The following is a 26,649-nucleotide window of genomic DNA, read 5'->3' as shown; positions in this document are numbered from 1 at the left end:
GAACTCAAAATTCGTTACACCACATACGAATAAAACTTTATAATAAATTACCCAAACGAATGCCAGGCTTGCAGTTTAAAGACACCTCAAGTTACTGTTACTTAAACATCTTTTCTATGGTTTAGATGAATATCTTCAGTGTGATCTTTCTTTGTAATGTAAATATTACGATTTATTTGAATTTTGAAATATATAAAAAATATGGTACAATTTATATTTTCTCTAAAAATACACTTAGTGTTATTGTTACGTATATATTTTGTATTATTATATATATTGCATTATATATATATTTTTTAAATAATTGTATTATTAATTATAGCGTTTCTCTTGTAATTATTATTATTATTATTATTATTATTATTATTATTATTATTATTATTATTAATTGTAATAGTAACTGTATTTCTTGACGAAGCCATGAACGCTAAGTTCTTACGGCGGAATATTAAATAAATAAATAAATGATTAGTTTAATCCGTATCTGCCAAGATCGGGGACTGCTCGGCCGTGTAGGAGCAACAACAGCTATTCCTTACAAAAAGCCGGGCAAGACAAAACGAGAAATGGGTTCTGAAAAATAAAAATCCGTTCTTGATATTCCCCGAGTTTTTCCCATGCTTTCACGAAATAGACAAACGTCCGTAGGGAAGAAGTAGGTGAACAAAATGTAATGTTTAATTAGAGAATCAAAGCAGTATAAAGAATAAAAATATTTTATTTCATTATTTGGTAAGTGATGAATAATGCAATATAAGCATCAGAAACTTATGATATGACAGCAGAGCTTGAAGCATTAAATTTGAATGGAAAATGGTCAGGACACTTACTTGCATTTCTCTCTATACCCTTCACAATGACAGACATGGAACTTTGCTTTGGCTTCTGACGGACGCTGATGAACACTCCCAGTGATTCCATCAATCTAGTTACTTCCTCGCTAGGAACATCAGTTTCATCCCGTAAGTCGAACATCAAAACAAGGGGTAAGGAACCCTGAAATGGAAAATTGGTATAGTTTAAAATCAGTCAAGAGTGGTCTTACTAACAATTCAGAATATTCAAGTAGACGTAGATTTAGTATGGAAACTTTGCTCTAAGTTCTTCTAACATCCTCAGCAAAAAAGGACTAGCTGAATGAACTACGCAACTTTTAGCATTAACGAATGTTTTTAGACATCTTGTTTTAAAATAGTACGAGTACTTATTACAGGAAAACACACGGGGTACCTAAAAATGTTCGGATATTGATTTTTTTTTTAATACACATGTAAATGTTTCCAGCAAATTCCACTTACTTCGCATTCACGGTAAAGTACTCAGAATTGATTTTTACAATTAGCATGTCGTTGTATTTTGCAATACAGTTTTGAAATAGGATGAGATATAAAACTTTTCAACATTCTTTTTTGTAACTGCCATTATTAGCTGCATACATACGATACTTTGCCAGCTGATGAAACAACATTCTCCAGATCCGGTGTTAACTAAAAATACCCAAATTTTAACATACGACGTATTGCAAGATACAGAACGATATATCGTCAAGCTAAACACCTGTTTTTTTTTAAAATTTACAATAAAATGTAAAACAAAGAAGTTAACTGAGAGTCAGGTAATTTAGAAAACAGAAAATTTAACGTTTTTCCCCTCCAGATACATCAGAATCTCGAATTATAATTTTAATACGATAGCATCTGTTTTGTAGATTTTCTAGTAGATTTATATGATACTAATAAATAGTAATTAAATAAAATAATGTTAATTTTGCACGTGTCTGTTTTCGAATAGAAAAAAGAACCTTAACAGTAACGAGATTCTAAAGTTACTTGTATGTAAATCTGCCTCTACAGTTTGACCTCGAATACGTGTGCGATGCCCAAAGATAGAATAGTTGAACGTTAAGAAATTCTCTCTGTTATGCTTTCGCGTTAACTTCCAAGCATAAGAAAGATTTATTTGCTTCTTTCCCCATACAATCGAAATTATTACTTGGTAACCAAACAGTTCTCAAATTATAAAATAAATATACATGGCTTGAGAAGAGCTTTCCCAAAATAAAATACATGTATACGTATGACTTGAGATATATATATATATATATATATATATATATATATATATATATATATATATATATATATATATAATGTTTGGTAACAATTCAAACATAATCCTTAATGCCTTCTTTTGTGAAAGTTCTAATACATTCACTGAAGCAGCTCAGAATATAATACCTTAACTGAATGTTGATTGAAATTAGCACAGGAGACAAAGCAATACTAGTTTCTAACGTTAGCTCTTATTTCAGAGGCAAACATACGACGAACTCTTGAGCCCTCTTCAATTTTACTAAAGCAATTCCACTACTACTATTATATACTTACCACAAGCTGTTGACGGGCCAGGTACACGTTGTCGATACATCCAATAATAGTAACTGTGCTTTTCTTGATTGCTGGAATGTTGGGATCCGCTGCGTCGGGAAACATTATCTTGGTATTGGTGTCATCCATTATAGCCTTCAAATGAATGTGATTCCTCCCGGTTACCGATGGATGGTGGAAGGGAGATATTTCCATCGTCATTTGAATAGTCACTTGGCTCTGCAAACACATATTACCAAAGAAGTGTACACTTGCCGGGTAATGAAAATTGTATTAAGGCCACAACTTTTAGATTGAAAATAATTAGCTTGATGGAAGTAATCCGATACATATACTTGTAGTAAACATAAGGAGACGGAAGGAAAAGTAGAGTTTAGAAACTTGTTTTATATATCAAAGACGGTACTTTTAACACAGACCTAGCTGTACTGTTGTTTCAGTCATACTAAATTTTAGAGTGCTGCAACTGCAAAAGGGTAATGAAAGGGAAAAATAAAAGTTTCCAACACTAAAGACAGACTCCCGATTTGGTTTACTTTCAAATTCCCAAACTTTTTACAGAAGGCGTTAATATTGGTAATTTTAGACTAACGCTAGAGGAAAGCAACACTGACGTCATCTGATAAGCATTTTGTCGACAATTGTAGTCTTGCTATATTTTAATTTTTGAACTCTGAAACAGATTTTCTTTTATTACAAAAGCCTGAGTGATTTCTATGAACTCAGGTTAGTGAAACTATCGATTTATTTTCCACAATCAAAAAATTAGTTTCGTTTTCCAGAACAGACAGAATAAAATTTTATAGAACAAAATTCTGAATTGTATATTTCAGGGAGACCAAGAAAATAAAACTGTAGTAAGCTTCCATGTACAGCCATGCTCCACTCTGAGTTTGCAAGCATACTAGTGCCATACACTGGGCAATGGATTAGGAACTGAAGTTGGGGCTTTCAACAACTAAGGTCATATGTTAGCCCGTCACGTATGAGGAATGACGTCCCTCTATGAGCACATTGCCCGAGAAATCGGGGAGGAAGAAAGGAATGGGGAAGGAAGGAAGTGGTCTGGAACATGGGCGCCTGAAGAAAATTTCCTAGAAGGGGGTTCATCTTCCTGATTGCTATATTACGTGTTTTTCTTTATTTGTGTTAAGAAAATCTTAAGAAATTAAGTACAGTTTCGTGAACCAGAGGGGGACCCAGACCCCCTCTGCCCTCCCCTTCGGGCGCCTATGGTCTGGGGTCATTATGTTGGGTACCATCCGGACAATAGCCTGGTATGAAGAGGAAAACTCTGGAAAATCTCACTCAGGATGGCTGGCTGGCCGGCCTATAAGGACTGTTCCAGTTTTCGATCGAGTGTCCCTCCCGAGAATCGAAACCGGGATCGGTCGCACCAAAGGCGAGAGCGCTAGGGACAATGCTACATCATGACACACTTAGGCAATGAAGAAACAAGTCTTGTCAGAGAAGTCTAAAATATTCTATACACCATTCACTATACGAAGGAATGCTTGGATAATCCTCATATACAGTACAATATATGTAAAAGGATAATCTACAGAAAATTTGGACGCTAGAACTCCGGAGACAATCATGGTAAAGCTCTCTTAGCAATATACTGCAACTAAATTCCCGCCAACATCTACGTAAAAAATACCTGATTCTTAAAGTAAACAAAATCTGAAAAGCACTACTTTCACTTACATCTGGTTCATTGGTCATGTGGCCAATGAGAAGTCTTGTAGCATCCTTTACTTTTGCAGCAAATTCCTCTGATCCTTTTACGAGTACAACTGTGGAATGCAAACGTGAGCGCTGACGGAACATCACTTGAACACTGTATTCCTTCTGGATGTGTTGTATAAATGGCGTGTTAACATCTGGTAATGGTTGCAGAACCCCAGTGATAGGTAACTCGAAGCTGAATATTACGGGTGTCAGCATCTGAAAAGAGAAGGGGGTTGTAAATCAACAGTTTATACTAACACGGGAGTTTTGCCACAATTATTATCACAGACACCTCTCCTACGAGAGTTCCATCTCAGCTCAAATGAACAAAATTACATTTTAAGTGATTTCATTAATTATTTTTAATGACAATCTCTTTTACCTTTTAGCTTTCATAACCCGGCCAATTCTCTTCATATTGCATTTATTTTTATAGTTAACCTCTTACAGTTCTAGACGCACACCTTTACTACAACAATGAGTAATGAATTTACTAATTTTCTTATCTTTCTGGGCTTGACTTCATTATCATTTTTATCTTCAAGGAATTTCAAGGACCATTATCATGTGTCATACATTTCGTTACAGAATAAACACATTTAATATGTTCCATCCCACTTACTTTCTGTTAATCATTTTGCGTATCGCTTTTTTGACTGGCCCTGTGCTGTAAAAAAAAAAAAAAAAAAAAAATCTTTAAAAATATCCCAGTTTACTTTTCCCCCAGGTTATTTTCCCTTCCTTTTCTTAAATTACGGTAAGAGAAAACTGAAGTGAAGTGTGAAGGTCGAATATAGTTAGTACGTTTCCCAACAAACTAATGAACTGAAATCAACTAGTCAATATAGTTGAGTTTAACGCCCCCTTCAGCTGATCAATATAGACAATTTTTTCAGTAAGATATTGAATCTCCACAACCCCGCTTGATAAATGCCCATTTATCAGTACGACTATTTGTAAACTTTGTTGATAAAGAAATTTTGTGAAAAACTACAGAATTATAGAACGAAACAGAAAGCAAGGCACTACCTCTCTACAAAAAGCTATAAATGAATTAATAATGGTATCCTGGTTTTGTCTTATAGGCAGGAAATTGAGTGCGGAGTTAACGTCTGGAACACTACAACTGAAAACGTCTGAAACCAAGAATCAGCTCATTCACACAATTTTAAGAATTAAATAGACTACTTGAATTGTTCTATAGTATTGTTTGTTACTGCTATTTACAGAAATTTCAAAATTAGTGAGGAGCGTAGTTAAGACTAAAAAACTTTTGTAATAACACAAAAAGAATACTCACGCGAACCCTGCTGCGGGCCATCTCGACACCTCTCATCTCGCCTGAGATAGAGACTTGGTTACTCTTCTCTGTCGCATTGTTCCTGTTTGAGTCGGGGAAATGAATGTGGCATCCGGTGTCTTCCATCACACGCTTAATAGTGTGCCCTCCTTTACCAATGATGTGGGAATGGTCGGTGTAGCTTACGTCAAGTTTCATAGTAACCCTATTACTCTGTGAAGAAGGGAAAAAAAAAATCACATGAGCGTTCTATTACAATCAGATAACGACAATTTATTAGCTCAATCTATTGCATACTTATGGGCGACTGTGATGCAGGAATGCGCAAGGGTAGTGTTACCAAAGTTTACTTATTATTCGGATTTCCATGCATAAACCAACCCCGAGATATGCATGCAAATATGCACGAAAAATATTTTAAAAATATGCATTAACATTTTAACATTTGCACTGAAATTATTATGTACTAAGACAATAAAATTCCAATTTATTTCAATACCTTCATGAACTATGAACGTCTTCCTTAGATTTTCTTCTGTAAACCCGCTGCGTTTATCAGTGAGAAATTTTCTGCAGTTCGGAAAGTACCTTTCTACATCAGCAGAAGTTAGTGGTGCATGTGAAAAACACTGAATGCGAAAGCAATCGAAAGTGAATTTACCTAGGATTGTGAGCAACTCCACGCAATTTTGAAGAAAAAAAAAATTGCATCTGCGTTTACAAGTGATTCAGTTCACTTCAAATATAACTTACTTTCTTGTGATACAATCTGAAATATGCTAGTATGCAGCAATAAAATTCGGAAATATGCAGAATCCTGCAAAGTTTGTGAAATATGCATGTATGTCGAAATTCACTCAAAATATGCACTTATATGCGCGAACACGTGTGTCTCAAACGAATCCTTGCAAGTCCGTCGGAAAGAAAAAATTACTTTCAATACGTTTCTGCATGTTAATGTAAACATGCATTTTGCATATAAATCCGGGCTGTACTTGTTATAATTTTAAAGCGTGTTAACATCCTTAAAATGAAAATTTCCCACCGTCTGGAACATTTGCGTTCCTTTACCCGGAAAAATATTGCATTGAAAATATTTGAAAAGTGATGAAACTTGGCTCGACAAACTCATTGAAGATAGATCATATAGATAGATATCCGAAAAAACACTTCCAATGCAGTTCTTAATACATGGTTATATTCTAAAAAGTCCATCCTTATCTACATTCTTCTGGTGCCAGAAAAATTATGTATATCAAATTTCGTTCTTGTATGTTCAACCACCTTAGGCTCAAAATTCAAACAAGTTTATTAGATACTCATACTCTTTATATCTAAAGCCTTTTAATCCAAATTCCATTCCCTTCTAATCCAAATTCCATTCCCTTTTTTGAAGTTCAATTTACTTAATTCGTGCAAGTTTATTTGGTATTTTTATTTAGATTACGTCACTATTTAGATAAGTTACTGCCTTCACGATAAATATTGTCAACACCTTAGTACCTACACCATCTCTTTCTTACTTCATTGATTTCTATGGGCAGTTGACTTTTCTTATTTTGGTTTGATTTTAGTCGTGTTCTCTTCGGCAGCGAGGCTATACGAGATTTGGCCCTATAATTTAACGTGGGATCCGAACTATATGAGCCTCCACTGGAAATCGAACTCTGGTATCTCGGTCATGCAAGTTTTTTCTTCAAAATAAACTGGAATTTTAATGTAAATTAATGATTTTCTCTAACTAGTTTCAAGTCACCTTAAAACAATGCATTGTCTATGTTTAAATTTAATATTACTTAAATTTGATTATTAAATATTACGAATTATATGATTAAAATTTAATTTTCACGAAGGTCATTTAAGGAGATCTGAAGACGAAATCAGCAAAAATCAAAGAAAGAAAATTCCAGGTATTCAACAACGTTCAAGATATCATCTCTACCCTGCATCCGCGACGTTAAATTTGCTTCCCACCTCCTGCCAATTTCCGATATAAGCAAAATTAAATTTATTTTCTGTACAGTAGAAAGCTCCTATAGTTTTTTTTCCTTATTGCTAAATGGTTCAGAATAATCTTCGCCTGCGACAGGTATATAGAATTCGTCCACTCCTTTCCGGGTTGAATTTCCAACACTTGTGGAAGATACCGGTATATTAGAAAGCGCCCATATACTGAACTCTGTGACGTAATTTTCAAAATTGAAGGAAAGAATGATACTGTTACTGTTTTGTGTATCAACACGCCCGCATATAGAGCGAAATAGTGCTTTACACAATGGTTAAGCTATCTTCCGTTCCGGAGTCTTCCCATCAGGGGCGGATCCAGGATCGACTTCTGAGGGGGGGCGGTAGGTTGTCATACTGCTACTTGTAAGTGCTCCAAACTTTGGGAAGGGTTTTATTTATATATATAAAATAAGAAAAAATCCTCTTCTGGGGGGGGGGTGCGATCGCCCCGATCGCCCCCTCTGGATCCGCCCCTTCTTCCCATATTGAATTCGTTCCCTGGCCCCCACACAACAATTGTCCTAAGAGAATAAGACTGAAGTAGTTGTAGTAGTAGTAGTTGTTTTTTAAAGTCACTATTACATACAGTCATAATATTGCTTTGCTTACCCTTGAGTCCAGCTTAGCCATAACATTTTCCTTCGCGACCTTGACATCTTCGGGTCGACCAGCAATCCGAATATGTGGATCTGAAAAGAAGAGAAGAATAATGTACACGAAAGTGTGGAAATTTGTACATCATACAACAGACATTTAAGCATTAATAATTAAAGAGTTTGATGCAATAAGGGGAGTGAGTGAAAACATGCAGTTGGAGAAAAACTATGTTGAAAATTTAAGTAGTTTTTTTAATATTTTTTTTCTTCAACAATATAACATGCAGCATTTTATTCCGATATATTACCAGGATGCTAAACAAGCATGGCAAAAGCCACAAATGCGTTTGATACAGAAAGGGCCTAAACTCGCTCACGCCCTATTACATCAAACTCCTCAATTAAAAGGTACTATCTTCCTTTCTCTATTTATCCTTTCCTCTCCTACAAAAAGATTATTTACCCCGCTTTATTTTGTTAGTGGGAGAAGCCTCTTCTCCAATTATACAATTTCTCTTAATGAAATTTCAGCTCATGAAGAAAAATTAGGAATAAAATATGCAGATTTTTTAAGCGTTCCTTCCTTCTTATTTTTCTCTTATTTTTACTGCTATTTTCTCTTTTACTACTTTCAGTTTTCTCAATGACAAGGAGAAAAAAAGATGGCAGAAAGCGATATGTTTCCCCACTGTTCGCGTTTTCTTTTTCACCTTTTACATCTCCCATCAAGAAGGGCGAAAAACTTTTTCCCTTTTTACAATCCTTTTTTTCGTTCCCGCATTTCCTAGTTTCCCCGCTTAGAATCTGCAAGAGATCTTTTCTCTTTCTCAATCCTTTTTTCCGTTCCCGCATTTTCTCATCTCTCATGCAAGCAGGGTGGAAAAAAAATCATGATTTTTTTTAAAAAAAATCATTTTTGATGATTTTTTTTTATTTAAATCGATTTTTTTGATTTAAATCAAATCTTTCTCCTCGTATAATACAAGTCGCGAACTGAAGAAAAAACATTAGGAATTAGTATTAAATGTTAATTATGCCAATTTAAGTAAAAGTATTGGGGTTGAATTTTGAATTAATCCCCAATCTTTAAAATATATCAATCCCAAACAATGTTTTTTAACAATTTTAAATTATGGCTTTTTTTTTGGTAAATTATAGACTTTCATTCAAGCATCATTCCTATTTATCCTAGGATCATGGATCATACCTCCTTCTCTTCAGAATAGAACAGCCTTTAAAACGAAATCATTCACATTTTTCCTATCATGTCCCTGAAGCGGAAAATTTTGAGAGAAGTCGGGATCTTTTCTGATTTTTTTTTTTTCAAATTTTGATCCCCTCTGGACTCCCCTATGTTAACGCACAGATCTCAAAATCAACTGGGAAATATTAAGGGTGTACAAAATTTCAAGCTTCTATCTTGAATAGCAAGGGCGAGAAAAATATTTAATAATAAGCTAAGAACATCCCCACAATACCCCAGATGACCCGGATATAATATAAAAATTTCCTCAGACATCCTTATTTATCCTAGAATCATGATTTGTACATTATTCTGTTCAAAATAAAACAAAGTTTCAAACGGTACCATTCAAATGTCTCCATCGTGTAGGCTATCTGGGGCTGGAAAATCACGAGAAAAGGAATTTTCTGTTAAGAAATATCTCATTTTTTACTTTTTACCCCTCTGTACCGCCTCTGTTTAAAGGCAAAGATCTTAAACAAATCTGAAAAATACTAAGGGGTGCAGTGTCCAAAATTTCAAACTTCTAGATGCAAAAGTAAGCCCACGAAAAATAATATCCCCAGATTCCCGTATAAAACAGGATCTCAGGTAACAGTTTCCTAAGACATCCCTATTTATCCTAAGATCATGGTTCGTACATCATTCTCTTCAGAATAGAACAGCCTTTCAGATGGTACCATTCATATGTCTTCATCTTAGGCGGGAAAATCACGAAGAAAGCTATTTTTGTTAAAATTATCCTTTTTTTTTACATTTTTGCCCCTTTAGACCCCTCTGTTTTTACGCAGAGATTTGAAATCATCTTTAAAAAATACTAAGGATGAAGTGAACGAGTGTGAAGAATTTGTCTTCTGAATGCAAAATGTAGGCTCGCCAAAAAATAATAAAAACAGGCACAACAGAAAATATCTTTTTTAAATTTATGACGTCATCACATCCTATGTCTTGATGCAGAGAGGCGTGAAAGCATATGTAACATGCTCTACAATGCCTTCGAGAAAACGAAGTAAAAAGCTCTATTAGTACTTTTTCAATCGAATAATGGAGATTTTAGCCTATCACCTAAAAATAGGTTTTATAATTTAAAAGGTTAAGCGTTTAGGAAGAAGTACAGCAACGCTTATCAAAGTGACACTTTTTTTTCCCACAAAAGTTACTGATATTTGGCAGGAGCATATTTTTAAGGAAATTGTAACTAGCTTGCGGTACGAAATATATAAATTTTGCCCAAAGTTATAAAATCAAAAACATTTTCGAGAGGGGATAGGACACTTCTAAATACGCCCTATTATCTGGGAACAAATATATAGACGCGCACACAAAAGAATCTTCGTTTTAAATGTCGATGGTGATTTCCCCGTTGGAATAGTTAACGATTTACAATATAAACCCTATGTTACGAAGAGAAGAAAACAGGATTGTCCTGTTACCCGTTCAAAACGGGATTTTCCCTAATCATCCTCTGCATGACACTTGTTTTCATACAATGCTGTACATACTGTACATTTGAGTCTCATTGTATTATGATTATCATCTTCCATAATCGAAATAACAGAAACGGGACTTGACTTATTTTCACTTTAAATTATTTCGAAATTTGATTTAAATCAACGATTTTTATTTAAAAAATCAAGTGATTTAAATCTTGATTTAAATCGTGATTTAAATCAGACTGATTTAAATCAATCCACCCTGCATGCAACAGATCTTTTCTCTCTCTCTCAATCCTCTTTTACGTTCCCGCATTTCCTAGTTTCTCATGCGACAGATGTTTTTTTCTCTTTCTCAATCCTCTTTTGCGTTCCCACATTTCCTAGTTTCCCCGCTTAAAATATGAGAAAGAGAGAGAGAGAGAAAGAATTTTCTCTCTTTAATTTTCTTTCTATCATTTTCCTTTTTCCTTTCTCTTTTTAGAGAGGGAGACTCGGCAGAAAAAAGGATGAAGAAGGGAAAAGACTAGTCACCCTAATCAGAGAAGTGGGGAAGTGTCTCTTCCATTAAACAACAATTTAGAGGAAAAAAATAAAATTAAAAACTGAAACACACTCACTCTCGCCCCCCCCCCCTCAACCTTTTTACCTTTTCCTTCTATGCGCCATGCAAGTGAAGAAAGGAAAAAGATAATTGTCTGATGAACTTGTTATATTCCATTTCCCCATTGTTTTATTTTCTTTCTTTTCATTCAGAACGAAAACTGAAGGAAAAAGGACTAAATACTAATGTCAATGTTTTGAAAAATGATGATCTGCCTCCAGTTTACGTACTTTTCTCCGCCGTTGCTTCTTCCCTTAACTCATACCAAGTACATTACTTCTTACACACTTTTTCATTTTACTTTCCCCCCTCCTCCTAGACTATTTGTGAGGGAAGAAAGAGATTAGAGACAAAATGCTTCAGCTTTAAGAGGGGGCAGTCTCCTACATGCTTCTCTCTGTGTACCTCTCCCCATTGGAAAGAGCAGAAGTTTTCTTTTTTTTTCTTTTTTTTTTTTTACATTATTAATATTTCACATGTTTCTCAGTAAAAATTCCGTTAATCGGATTTCCTCCTTTTATTTTTTTTTAAGAGTTTCTCCAAAATGGGATTTTTTTAAATTTCGTAACTTTTCCGAAATAGGATTTTTTTAATTACGAATTTTTCTGGGATGGGAATTTTTTAAATTCCGGATTTATCCAAATTCCGAATTTTTTTCGAGTCACGGATTTTTTTCTAATCTCGAAATTGATTTTTTTTTTCGAAATTCGATATTGGCCAATCCTAATTTTAATATACACTGTACAACGGTCAGAAGCTCAACCGCAACTATAGTTGAAAAGCTTTTCACATCTGACACTTGAAAAACGCCCTTTTGATATATATTTTAATGGGAAATCTAGGGCAAGCCAGCAGCCAAAGGTGGGCTACTACCCCTTGTAAAGTAACTTTCGGTCCCCTAGATCACCATGCATCGTTCCATATTAAAATAATTATAGTCTATCCCCCGTTCTCCCTTTTCCTCCCACTATTAATTTTTCCTCTTCTTCAGAGTACCGAGTGGTCCTGGCTGAGGCCCGTAACTGGGGGAATTTTTTTTTCCATTTTCTTCATCCTCTACTAAGGAAAAAAAAAAAGACAGTGCCTTCGGACCACTGTACAGTATACGTTAAAACCGTGCTTAATTATAAGTGCCAACATTTTTCTTTTTTCTTAATTTGCCCCCAACCAACAAGTTATACAAATATTAATGTCCAAGTCTAAATATGGTTACGGCTCTTGTCTTATTTTAATATAATTGAATTGAAACAATATAGTTCGCAAGTAGTAACTAAATAGAGTAGTAGGTAAATTTCCTGCGCGCTAGTGACATCTATTAGCGTTACTCAGTTAGGCAAAATAGAACAGTTTCTGACAAGCGCAAGTATGACTTTATTACTAGGAATTAGCATAACTCACTGAAATCCTTAAAAAACAAATCAAATTCAATGTATTAACGGAATTTGAACTGAAAAACGCAACGTGTGAAATAATATTAAAATACTGAAGAAAACTTTTCCCCTTCCAAAACCTTTCCCCTCTCTCAAAACTCTAGTTTGCTCTCTCTCTCTCTCTCTCTCTCTCTCTCTCTCTTTCTCTCTTTCTCTGTCCCCCAAAATTACAGTTTTAAGGGGAAGGGAGCAAAAAAAAAAAAAAAAAAAGTAATCAAAGAAAGCCTGGAAGATGCAAGGCGAAGAAGGACAAGTCTTCTCGAAGTTACTTTTCTCCTTCAGACACACAGAAGGAAAGGTAATGAGGATAAAATTAACAAAAAAAAGCCAACTTCATCATTTTCCAAAATCTAAAAATAAATATTTTTAAGTTACTACCCAATTCTTTTCCTTACTTTTTCTTCCTGTGTGAAAAAGACTAAAATAAGAGCAACAGGTGCAATACAAAAGTTCAGTGAATTATTTTTCATTTTTCGCTTGCTTGCATAGAAGGGAAAAGGAGGGGAAAAGTTAAAAAAAAAGGGGGGGAATGACAGAAAAAAATCAAATTTGAAGAAGGTGGTTTCCGTTTTTAATTTCATTCTCGTTCCGTAACAAAAAAATAATATTCATTATTATTGTGCTTAGTGGAAGAGTCTCCTTCCCCACATTCCTGATAAGGGAGAGGAGGATAATTCTTTCCTCCCCTAGTGGAAGAGTCTCCTTCCCCACATTCCTGATAAGGGAGAGGAGGATAATTCTTTCCTCCCCTTCCAACATTTTCCTTCCTTCTGCTCTCTTTATCATAACTTAAGCGGGAAAGGAGAAAATGGAGGAACGAATTGAGACTAAAGAAAGAAAAACTATTTCTTTCGCCCTCCTTGGTAGGAAAGTACTTCTTGTTTAGTGCAATTTTCTTTTCTCTTGTTTTCTTTCTTGAGAAAGATGGAAGAAGTGGAAGAGAATATGGCACAAAGGACGAAGATGGCACAAAGGACGAAGAATAAAGGGATCAAACAGAACATTTATGGTCTTCAACGTAATTCACCATTTTGAGATATTTTAATGGGAAATCAAGGGGGAAGCCAGTACCCAGGGGTGAGCTACTACCCCTCGGTCCCCCAAAACACAATGCATCGTTCCATATTATAATACTAATTATAGTCTATCTCCCGTTCTTCCTTTTCTTCCCACTATTAATTTTTCCCCTTCTTCAGAGTAACGAGTAGCCCTGGCTGAGGCCTGTGACTAGGAGAATCTCTCGTTTTCTTCCATTTTCTTCATCCTCTACTAAGGAAGAAGAAAAAACTGCCTTCGAACCACTGTACAGTATACGTTAAAATCATGCTTAATTAAAAGCGCCAACATTTTTCTTTTTTTCTTTTTTGGCCACCAACCAACAAGTTATACTAATATTAATGCCAAAGTCTAAAAATGGTTACGGCTCTTGTCTTATTTTAACATAATTGAACTGAAACAATATAGTTCGCAAGTTCCAATTAAATAGAGTAGTAGGTAAATTTCCTGTACGCTAGTAACATCTATTAGCGTCACCCAATTAGGCAAAATAGAGCAGTTTGTGACAAACGTAAGTACGACTTTACTACTACCAAGTAGCATAACTCACTGAAATGACAAATCCTTAAAAACAAAGCGAATTTAATGTATTAACGGAATTCGAACTGAAAAACACAATGTCTGAAATAATGTTAAATACTGAATAAAAAGAAAACTTTTCGCCTTTCAAAATTAATTCATTCTCTCTCTCTCTCTCTCTCTCAAAAAAAAATTCAACGGGAAGGAGCAATAATAATAATAATAATAATAATAATAATAATAATAATAATAATAATTTTAATAATAATAATAATAATGTCCTTATTGGAAGCGTCTTCCCCACATTCCTGATAAGGGGGAGGAGGATAATTCTCTCCCCTTCCTCCCTTCTGCTCTTTGTTTTTATCATATCCTAAGCGGAAAAGGAGAAAATGGAGGAACGAATTGCGACCAAAGAAAAGAAAGGAAAACTATTTCTTTCGCCCTCATTGGTAGAAAAGTGCTTCTCGTTTCCTGCAATTTTCTTTTCTCTAGTTTTCTTGAAGTAGTAAAAGAGAACATAGCAGAAAGGAAGAATAAAAATAGCAGAAAGGAATGAAGAATAAAGAGAAGATAGTAGAAAAGACTAAGAATAAAGAGAAGATAGTAGAAAAGACTAAAAATTAAGAGAAGATGTCAGGAAAGACGAAGAATTAAGAGAAGATGTCAGGAAAGACGAAGAATTAAGAGAAGATAGCAGAAAGGGCGAATAGAAAAGAAGACAGCAGAAACGAAGAACAAATTTTATAAATCTGCTTTTTCTTCCTTGTCAACTTTCTTTTTCTGCTTGCTTGAATTTAATTCTGAGAATATGTATAACTGGAGAGGAAAGTTCTCCCACCAACAAATAAAAGCGGAGGGGAAATTCTCCCTTTGAAGGAGAGGAAAATAGAAAAGGTATTGAAGGAAGACGATACCTGCAATTATTTTTCGTTTTGGCAAAAAAAAAAAAAAAAAAAAGTTTCTGGCTCTCCTCTGTCCGTTGTATCCTTCTCCCGAAGGGTGAAAACTAAGTATTACTTAAAATCTCTTGAGAGAATGTTTTAGTTTTGGATGCAAAGAAAAGAAATTTATTCTTTTAGGAGAGAATGGAAAGGGAGAGAGGGGAAAAAAGGAAGGGAGAGGAGAAAAGATTCATTTTTGTTTCTTCTTCCTCGTTTGTTAATTTATATTCTCTTTTCTTCTCCATTTTCTCTCTCTCTCTCTCTCTCTCTCTCTCTCTCTCTCTCTCGCTCTCTCTCTCTTTTCCATACGGTTTAATAAAGTAAGACATAAAGAGAAGTGGAAGACAAAAATTTAGAAGGGAAAGAGAAGACTGCGAAGAAATATCAATATTATTATTTGCGAAAATTGTTTGTTTTGATTTTACCTGGGGACGCGGTGGCACAAGTAGTAGAGCGCTCTCATCCTCTGGTGTGTGAAAGTCTCCTGGTTCGATCTCAGCTAACGCGAAGTGGACTTTGTAGTGGACGAACACCATGTCAATGGGTTTTCTTGGGGTTCATGTATTTCCTCCCAGTTTATTCATTCCAGTATTGCATTAGTTTCTTAGTTCTAAGCCCAAGATTATTCCGTCTAGGCTAAAGGAGACGGTGGTGATTAGAGATTTTTTTTTTTTTTAATCGTACCTTTCTTCCCTCTTTCTCACCGGAGAAGAAAACTGCGGGAGGAAAAACAAAGGAGATACTGTTTTTTCGTTCCTTCCTGGAAAAGATACGATCAGAGGCTGAAGGAAAAAAAAAATCAATTTCCCTTTTCTTTTAATCTTTATAGGAAAAAAAACGGAGGATTTACAAAAGTAAAACGAAGTTGTGAAACAAACTCTTAGTGAAAATTTTACTTACATCATTTTAGAGATTCAGAACGTGCAGTATTGTTCTATTTAACAACAGATCCAATCAAGTTAAAGCATGGAATTAAATCACCTTCCATAAAAGGTGGATGCTCAATACCTTTTGGGAATGTTTTACCAACTGGGAAGGAAAGGGGGGCGAATGGACAGCTTCCGCAACTTCACGGATCACAGTTACGTATGCAGACTACTTTTCAAGTACTAGACCGACCTTCCATTTTTCGCAGGCGGTCACTGTCCCCGCTAGCGATGTTCACATTTCGTAACACTTTCAGTTTTCCGAAAAGATGATTATCTGAAAATAGATTTCTCTGTTTTCAACAAAAACCGATACTGATTTCTCAGTTTTCAACGAAAACTAAACTGATTTCTCGGTTTTTGAAAGCAAACGCGGCCTGGTTTAAAAATCGATATTTAATTTTGGCTACTGGCGATTCTAGTCTGTTTCTCTATCAGAAACACACTCCAATGAGAGCATTTGCACTAGAAAGAACTGTATTTCCTTTCTTCCCTATACAACTCGTGCTCAAAATGAATTAATGTCAAACATTAGCGCCACTACGCTACATGTTTTGCATATGAATTTCCAAGTGCATCTTGCAATTAAAAACTGACGTATACAACCTCACTGTGAAAGGCGATGGAAAAACAATTAAATGGATAAAAGTGTCGGAGTATATCACGCCAGAGTATGTGACCCATTTCGAGCAGAAAATAACGTATTAAGCGTCGTAATAAATCTGTTTGGAGCAAGAAAGCATCTTCTTCGCCCCCCGGCGTGTCTGTTACAATGGAAGAGAGTACTTGTAAATGAAATCTTAACATTGTCCGTTATCAATGCAAAGATATTAAAAAGACATGAAGGGAAGTAGTTATTCCCGTAATCCCTCTATTGAAGCCAGAGTGGTAAACGCCACTTTTGGTTTTGATATAGAATCGCCATAAAGGAGCCCTTGCGATTATTCGAATTAAACGGTAACAATAATAATAGCAAAAATATAATAAAAATTAAAGTAGCGGCATGAGATGAGATGCTCCCCGAGAGACGACACTCGCAAAAGTTTATATAGAGGGGGGTTAACAACATTGGTACTCTCTCGCTATCCACCGGATGCTAAAATTGGTTAAGACTTACGGTAGGTTACACTTTACGTCTGTGCGATCACTAGAGACTCGCGGGAAAAAAAAATATTGCTATGCGAATATTTTTCAACTTCGATTTTAATTTCTATGCAGAGACTGCGAGTCATAAAAAGGTAACGGACATACTCGAGATATTCTCTCCCCCACTTTCACTAATTTACTTTATGGAGTGTACTAGCAAAACTAGCAGTTCTTCGCACGTGAAGAATATAGTCTAACCAAGGAGTATAAAATCGAAAATTTTGAAAAAGGCGCCAGAAACTATGCAAACCTATTAGTTACACATCTAATTACATTCTAGACTTCAGACTGTTCAAGTCTTAGGATTCAAAGAGCACCACGGTAAAAACGTAGAAATATCTCTCACAACGACTGCCTTCATTTGTAGTTTCAGGCAGTACTTTTAACAAAATACATAAGAAATTAACGACATACTGTCGTTTTAAAAAAATAAAGAAGCCTCTCATGCAATCAATCCATTCATTGTATGTAAGAGCACTTTGGATATTTTCAGTAATGTATAGACAGAAAAAACAAAAAAAAACTTGAAATCAGAATCTTCCTTTACTACGTTTTCTTTGCTTATTTTTAAAAGAAAGCATGTTTTTAAATATTTAATTTTCTACTTCGTAAGTCAGTCAGTCACTCTCTCTCTCAGATTGATCTTTCGGAACTACAGTCTACATAAGAAATTAAAAAATTCCTTTTTTGTGCGTGGAATAAAATTAAGCAATGAAACAGATTTTAAAAAAGCATTAGGCGCTCTAAGTGGTTCATTATAATCCATTCTAATAAATCGCGCTCAATGATTTTATAGTGGCGGTGCGAGGCAACTGCCAGTCCAGTCCAAGTTTTAATGATATACCGGTATATTAGGATATGTATATCGGTGGACCCGCTTACCCATCCCCCGCCCTCACAAGCAAAATTAAAACGAGGCTTCTGACTACAGGTACTAGTGAGCAAAATGCAGGACAATGAATTCTGTACAACTTCTTACAGAACAGTGAAGTAGGTATTAAAATACAGGCCAATTCTATATACACAGACGTATATAGGACCTTTGGCAACCCTAAATCCAAGTGTAAATAGGCTACCATTTGTTTATTATGTAACTAACGATATAGTACAACCTCTTTCACTTAAAACAAGACGAAGTTTTTTTTTTTTTCCTTTTTCACTAGAATGAACATGGGAGTCACCGATCAGCTGATCGAACTTAGTCTCTGAATGGACTGAAAACTAGTTTAACTACCCTTCACAGCGTTTTAACCAACTTCAGACATACTACTTATAGTAACAAAATTTTAATTTATTTATTTCTGCCCAGGAAATATACCGGAAGTTCTGTCCAGAAACCTAAGAGAAGCTCTCTTTCGTTCATATGTAACTATAACGAAATTTGGCAACATTAAAAATATTATTATTATTATTATTATTATTATTATTATTATTATTATTATTATTATTTAAAAAAAATGGATAGGAGCTTTGAGCAGCTGATTACACCATCCCCAGCCAAAGACCGAAAATCCAAAGTGCAACTTTCCGACACAAGAGATTCAATTTCACTAAATACAACTTAAAAGGAAGTTAAATAAAACCGCTGATCAAACCATCTCAGCATAGATTGAGAGTGCTAACTCTTGTTTTGAACTACAGTTAATTTCCAACATAATTCAAAAGAGTGGCTTCTCTTATCAGAACGAAAACATTACTATTGATTTGTGTTTCACTGAGGAAGCTCTGATCAGCTGATGAAAACATCTCACCGTATACTTTTACAGCATTTTAATTACAAATCACTTCGAATCCTAAAATATGTAGAAAACCAATTGTTAATTTTAACTAAAGAAATAATGCAAGTCTATCAGCTGATCAAATAATCTGTTCACAGCCTAAAAATTCATGATTAAAAGCAACATCAATTTCTAAAGCACTTAAGTTTTCTTGTGTGAATGAAATTCATAATATTCATTGATGTTGTCGAAATATTTGATTTTCTTCTCGGACAAATATACCACTTTATATCAGCACAAAAAATTCTAAGAGTTACATATGAATTACGTCGCTCCCAATCCAACGATATACAATTTTTAATAATGGACGCTGTATTTTCAAAGTTTGCTTACAAAGGAAACAAGTGTGAATTTTCCAAGACTTCAAAATGCGAAAAGAAAGTCAGTCAAGACGCTCATTTTCCAAACTTGCAGAAGTGTTGCCGCAAACAATTTAAAAGTCGTATCAAGACGTTTAGCGAAATGAAAATACAATGATCAATTTAACAGCCTTATAAATTAAAGTATTTTTAACTATAAAAAAGTTGCTACGAAGCAATGAAAAAAAAAAACCGGCGAAACTAGAAAAATCTTAATATCAGAATTTGGAAACATTTCAAACTGGTACATTTATCAGTTTCTCAAAGTTTTATGTTTATTACGATGTTCAGCACAGCTAAGAACGCGGGTTTTCAATTTAAACGCACATACGAATAACATTACGCCAAACTGGAAGTCTAGGCTATCCCGAATTAACAATAATCCGTAAATATACGAAATCAACCTTCCCCCTTCCCCCTGGCCCCAAAGTGAAATGAAGCTTCCGATTGTAGATACTGAGAAAATCCAGGAAAACGAGACCTGTGCAACTTCATACGGAAAAGGGAAATAGATTTGAACATAAAATACAAGAAAATTCTATACAAACACATAGAAGACGTCTGGCAACCCTAAATCCAAGTATAAATAGGTTAACATTAGTCCATTGCAGAACTTTCGATATACATACTGTAACCTTTTCTTCCTAAAACGAAACATACTTGTTTCTTCTGAAGGGATCATAGGAATCACCAATCAGCTGATCAAACCATCTCTGCATAGGCTAAAATCTTAACTATCCTCCATCGTCTTAACTACAATTGCATTCAGATATAGGGGGGGGGGGATATTTTTTCCAAGGAAAAATATCGAAAGTTGTATCATAATTGGTAAACCTACGACAATTGATAAACCTACGACAAGCCGTAATCAGGTGATCAAAAGGCAGTATATTTTGATCAGAAGCAGAACATCACGAGTACAGCACTACTGAATTTCGTTTCACTGAGAAAATGAGAGCTCTGAACAGCTGATCGGAACATCTGACCGCACAGACAAAATTCAAGTGTAACTTTCCTTTATATAGCATTTTAGTTACGATTAACTTCCGACAAACAATTACATAAGTTAAAGGGGAAAAAATGGAAATAGCATTTATTTTAACTAACGGAAAAATGCAAGTCTATCAGCTGATGGAAACATTTCAGCATTGGGTAAAAATCCACCGAGAAGCAACGCCCTTTTCGAAAGCCTTGTGCTTTCTTGTATGAATGAAATTATGTCAAGTTAACACCATAATATTCACTAACATTTTTAAATATGTTAAACAAAATCATTTAAAAAGCATAAAAATTAATCTTTTGAAAATCGTTACTGCTTTAACGTCCCGTCCCTCGTACATACAAACCATGGAATGACTGATTTCCCCCCGAGAATAAATACTTTTAGTAACTGAGAATACTAGTACATACAGTATTACATGTTCCTGAACAAAAGTATTGCTTTATATGAATACTATGAAACATCACATAGTAATAGGGGGGGGGGATCGAAAGGGGAAAAAACCGAAGAGTTGAACTACATTTTCCCCATTCTAATGACAAACCAATATTTAAAAAAAAGAAAAAAAAGTGGACGCAGTTTGTTTCAAGCTTGGTTTGTTTATAATAAAGAAAAGGAAAAAGTAAATTTTCCCAGATTTCCAAATGCAAAAAGGAATTTAACGATATACTAGCCAAAACGCTAGTTTTCAAGAAATACAAAAGTGTTGCCGCAAACTATTTAAAAGTTGCAACAAGACGCTTGCCGAAACGAAAATACAATGAGCAATTTAACAGCGTGCGAACAAGAACATTCTACGTAAGAAAAAAAAAAAAAAAAAGTAGCTACGAACCAAAGAGACAGCGAGAATTGAAAAATCTTAAACCAGAATTCAGAGATTTTAAAAAAAATAAATAAGTAAAGTTCTCGAGTAGGACGAAAATTAACAACACGGGAGTATCTCAGGACAAAACACAAAACCATTTATCACTATTCCGAAGTTCTACGTTCCTTATGTGCACCATAGCTAAGAACACTGGCTTGCACTTCGAACGCACATACAAATGACCTTACGCCAAACTTGAAATCGATCCTGAATTTACAATAATCTGTAAAATATATCGAGAAGACGCGGTTACTTTAAAATTAACGTAGCGCGCAACTAAAAACTAGAAAAGTTGGATAGAAGATGTGATATCTTACTCACCAGGGATCCTTGACCAAATACCCGGCATCGTTCTCGTTTGCTACTACAGGAGATTACTTCTTCACTTCTTCTCTCTTCCAAGTTTCGAATCCTTTTGATGGATACAGGAGACTGATGTTTTAAATGAGAGACTTCCGAGCACCCGAGCAGCTGGAATCTCTTGCGTTGAACCGTAATTGGCTGTTTCTAAGTGGGCGTTGTTGTCTAAACGCACTTTCATGTGAATGGTTGATTCCTTTCGTGGGAGGAGCATAATTCACGATGAGTTACGATACTCATCATCACCTCTCCGAATCCACGTGTGTGGGCGTGAAGTGAATATAGTTCGGAAAATGTAAGAACTCGTACAGATGAAAGAACGAGAGAGAGAGAGAGAGAGAGAAAAAAAAACTTCCTTCTAACCCTTTCTCCCACCTGTGTCTTTTACAAGCCGTTTATTTCATACTAAAATTTTAACAATCAGATTTTTCGAAATAGTATAAAATTGAGAAAAGATATGGCATATATATGTTGCAAGATACTTCGCGCTTTTCGTGGTAACGTGTGTGCGCTTTACAATTACGTAAGTCCTGTCAAACTAGAAAATAACAATGCAGTCAGGTGTATCTGATTATTTCAAGATCTGACTTCGGCATACAGTACGCACTCTTGGATTAAAGAATTTAGATTTCTGGGCTTTCGGCATCTATGGCCATTTAGCACGTCACGTCCCTCGGCGAGCACACTATCGGGGGAAGGGGACATTTGCCTGGTGTGAATGAGGCAAACCTCATTCAGGGTGGCTGGCCTGAAAAAGCATTTCACACTTTTTCGACCGAGTGCCCCCACCGGGAATCGAACTCGGGACGGTTCTCACTAAAGGAGAGAGCATTAGCGACTACGCTATACGCGGGGCCATTGTAGTTTTGGATTAAAATATAGATGGGCGCACAGAAAATTCGGTTCGATTAGTCAATTGGGAAAGTACAAATTACGTCATGTGTTTAGGCACATCGATTCATCATTTATCACTCTCCTTGCTGTAAGAAGTTCCTGCCTCAAGCAAGCTTATGAGTGAAGTAGTCATTTCAAGAAACGGGAGAAGGGGAAGTGAGAAATTCCTCAGTTACAGGATCTCCACAGGGAACTAGCTATAACCGTGCTAAATGTGGATTACCCGTATTTTTGCAGTGCAATCAATCTCCCGTGAACCCCGTAGGCACCCCGATTTCTTGGAAAATAATGAAATCTTCAAGTTTTACATCCCACGATTATGCCGGCTAGGGTAAAGGGGACCGTGATTATGATAAATGAATGAAGTGGTGGAATGAAGGAAGTGGGAGGATATGGGAGAACTCCGAGAAAATCCACACACACGGTATTTGTTCACCACAAAGTTCACTTGGTGCGAGCTGGGATCGAACCGAGGACCCATGCACCAGAGGTGGACGCTCTACTAGTGAGCCACACCGGATCCCCGATTTCTTAGACGGGTAGAAATGAATACATAGGGGAGCAATGACAAAGATAACAGGGAACACCACAAAACTTTATTTACAAGTTATCTGTGTTACCGTTAGAAGACAAGATCTAGGTACCTAAATGTTTGTTTTCTTACATATACAGTACATAAACAGCGTATGCAGATGTTCATCAAGGGAAGTCGGGAGATCGTACCTCCCAAGCACGGGCGCCGGAAGGAAAACTTTCTAGGGGTGGTTTCTCCCTGGTTGCTATATTACGTTTGGTATTTTATTTGTACTAAGAAAATTTTACGAAATTTAGAAATATACATTTTCGTGAGCCAGGGAGAGCGGGCCCCCTGCCCCACCTTCGGGCGCTTATGCTTCCAAGTTAATGCATTTTCAGGCATTTATATAGATATCTTAACAGAGTTAATGTTTACTTTCAAATTCCTTGCTCAAGGCAGTGTTACACCCCAAATTTCACCTCTTTTGCATACACCAATGCATAAATATGTGAACACTGTTTTGCAGAACCATAAATTGACATTGACAAATTGACTTTCTAGCGCGAGATTATATATAATGTCAATTTTGACGGAACTACCCATCAGGATTTACTCTATCATTTTGTTAGGCTTAATGTCATATATCAAGTGATGCTTTTTGTCTTTATAAAGAGAAATTAAATTACAAGAATTTATCACAATTTTGGGTTCATTAACCGTACTAGGTACGGTTGTACTAGTGTCATCATGAATAATTTCAGGAGGATACGTACACTTCAGAACTGTGACGTGGTTCTCGTCCAGTATCAATTTCTAGGTTCACAAAATAATCAGTTTCTCCTTAAATAGGCGTCAGTGTCAACGCTAATGCTTAGCTTTCGAGAAATTAATTTAGTTCAGCAGGATCTTCGATTGATATGGCTAATCTTTCGATTTTTTTTTTAATTTTCATTAAACGACAGATATATTCAATCCTTAATGCTTATGCTTAGTAATAGCGAACTTCGCACCAGAGAGCTAGAAATATTGAAACGGAGAATGAAATCCAAAGATGCTCCTGGGACGAATGCCCACTTGTAATAGGATTACTTATTCAACCCCCTTCCCCTTCTCGAGCCAAGTGAAATTAAACAAATTAAATGTCACTCTCGTGCAGGACATGTTCTTTAGCAAATGGTATCTTTGGTCCCCGGATAAATTTTACTGGGGGGGAAAATCTGAAGCCAACCCAAGCAAATTGAAAAAAAAAAAAAAAAGTTCAAATTTCTTGTTCTCCATCATATGACATTGTGCGGAATTGGTGATATTTTGTTTGCGATTCTGCGTGGTGAACCGTCGAGTTCAATGGTTGATCACATCAAATATAACGTCTTGCCACTGAGATCCTATCTCATGTTGAACAAACTCAGTTGCAAATATTATTGCATGTGCAAAAGAAAAAAAAAGAAAAAAAAAGAAAGAAAAAAGAAAAAAAGCAGAAAGAAAAAGAAAACACATGCTGCTTTTTAGTCTAGTCTCAAGCCGAACAAGTAGTGATATGCGTGTATATTGACCCGAACTCGTAAACAACTCACAGGTGTACTGTATATTGAACGGAAACGTTATAGAGGTGGGAGGGGGACCATATCCGGGGGGTAATATAATGTAATATGAGGTGAAAAACAACCCCAGGTGGACAAAAATTCAATGGGGATGATTGAATTGAAGAGGAGATGAGGTAAGTGGTGGGGTATTGAAAATTGAGTATAATATGAGGGAGAGAGAGAGAGAGATATGTAGGGAGAAAGAGAACCTTTATACTTTGTGTGATTGATAATTGCTGTTTAGTGAAGTAAGTATGAGATGTTTTGGCTCTAAGAGAGTTCCAATTATATATTAACCTATAGAAACACGTAATGATGCATGAAAATAGATCTTGTGTTTCCAAGACCCAAGAGAGTATATATATATATATATATATATATATATGTATGTACATGTGTGTTGAAAAATCATGAAAAAAAAAAAACAGACTACCCTGCATCCTGTTTACGTGAATCAGAAGAGAAATGTGAATGAACTGTTATGTGTATCTGTTCTAAGAATAAGAATCCCTCTATTATGTTGAAAAGCCCTATTGATTCTGTATATATATATATATATATATATATATATATATATATATATATATATATATATATATATGTGTGTGTGTGTGTGTGTGTGTGTTGAAAAACCATGAGAAAAAATAGACTACCCGTGTTTACATGAATGAGAGGCAAAATATGAATGAATGCATGCTATATTTTTTCTACTTTTAGAAGAGACAATTCTTTTTTTCTTTTCTGCTTTCTTAATATGTTGTTGTTATTGTAAAAGTTTTGGTAACTTGACCGTGAGAAACGTTTCCTTGTAGCAGCTGTAGATTACCCCAGCCCACAGTGCTTTAACTTGAAAAAAAAAAAAAAAAAAAGTATGAGGGGAGAAGATTGATGTAACCTCCGTGTTTAAAAACGCGATGTAGATTATATATGTATCTTATTAGCTGATTAGGTGTGTGTGTATGTGTGTTACGTAGTTGGTGCTTGTTCTGTGATTAAAGTTATTTCTTCTACAATTAAAAGGTAAGAATTTTTATACGTTTTATTGATATGATTTGTGAACATACCGTGGGGAGGCGTTTTCCCTTAATATACTTTTTGTATTAGCGCGATTGGAATTTGATTGAGTGAGAGACCCGGCTTGGAGTTTAGGTGGGATGATTTGGATTTCACGATAATGAGTAGGTCAGCAATGATTTAGCTTTAATGATTGTTAGAATAATAAACTTAACGTGATTTGAGTTAAATTTTTAACAGCGGTGGAAATACTATTAAATATAGTGATCGTGTATGTAATTGTGAATGAAGTTTGAACGTGTAGCCCTTATACAAGTTATGCGAGAGAAGATGGGAGAACCCCGAGGAAGATCACGCACATGTTGATTGTCCACCACAAAGGCCACACGGTGCGAACTGGGATCGAACGTGGGACCACATCCAGTAGAGCTTCATGAAATGTTGAGTTTAACGTCCAACGCTTTTGCCCGATAGTCCAAGGAACACAGATGATTAAGACAAGTGGATCTTTTATAGTGCTTTGCTGTACACAGAAAGCTCTTGAAAGACTATATAGAAAGTGGGAGGAAACGAAATCTTTGAGTTTTACGTCCCACGATTATGCTGGCTAGGGTAAATGAGAAACGTTGCTCTCACGAAATGGTGGCGGGACCCCAAATAGTAAAACTACAATGAAATCTTGAGTTTTACGTCCCATGTTTATGCTGGGTAGGCTAAATGAGAGACGTTGCTCTCATGAAATGGTGGAATAAAGAAAGTGAGAGGAAGTTTACGTATATCATGATTGGTGGGGGGTCGGGATCGAATCCTGGACCTGAAACAGTAAAACTACAATGAAATCATAAGTTTTACGTCCCACAATTATGCTTGGTAGGGTAAATGAGAGACGTTGCTCTCATAAAATGACGGAATGAAGAAAGTGGGAGGAAACGTGATAACACTGAGGAAGCTTACGCA

General features: G+C 35.6%; 1 protein-coding gene and 1 long non-coding RNA gene across 5 annotated transcripts in view; one reads left to right on the top strand and one right to left on the bottom strand.

The window, feature by feature from the left end:
* BicC (protein bicaudal C) overlaps positions 1 to 26,649 on the bottom strand; it is a 444,159-nt gene that overhangs the window by 55,902 nt on the left and 361,608 nt on the right. The window contains exons 1-6 of one of the 3 annotated variants that reach the window (XM_081759696.1): positions 21,646 to 21,757; positions 8,035 to 8,114; positions 5,419 to 5,631; positions 4,095 to 4,334; positions 2,388 to 2,606; positions 831 to 996 (exon numbers count right to left, since the gene is read on the bottom strand). In XM_081759696.1, coding sequence (XP_081615822.1) covers positions 831 to 996; positions 2,388 to 2,606; positions 4,095 to 4,334; positions 5,419 to 5,631; positions 8,035 to 8,114; positions 21,646 to 21,673 — 946 coding nt within the window. In that variant the 5' untranslated portion in view covers positions 21,674 to 21,757. Of the gene's footprint in view, positions 1 to 830; positions 997 to 2,387; positions 2,607 to 4,094; positions 4,335 to 5,418; positions 5,632 to 8,034; positions 8,117 to 21,645; positions 21,758 to 26,649 lie in introns of those variants that run through there. The other 2 variants (XM_081759695.1, XM_081759697.1) reach the window with 2 other exon arrangements.
* Positions 1 to 26,649, top strand: part of LOC145686407 (uncharacterized) — a 501,835-nt gene that overhangs the window by 183,792 nt on the left and 291,394 nt on the right. The window lies entirely within an intron of this gene.

Source organism: Thermobia domestica, chromosome 5, assembly GCF_964235325.1.
Source record: "Thermobia domestica chromosome 5, izTheDome1.hap1.1, whole genome shotgun sequence".
Lineage (NCBI taxonomy): Eukaryota > Metazoa > Arthropoda > Insecta > Zygentoma > Lepismatidae > Thermobia > Thermobia domestica.
Note: the sequence above shows the minus strand (reverse complement) of the source record. Positions and strands in the feature narration are given on the sequence as shown.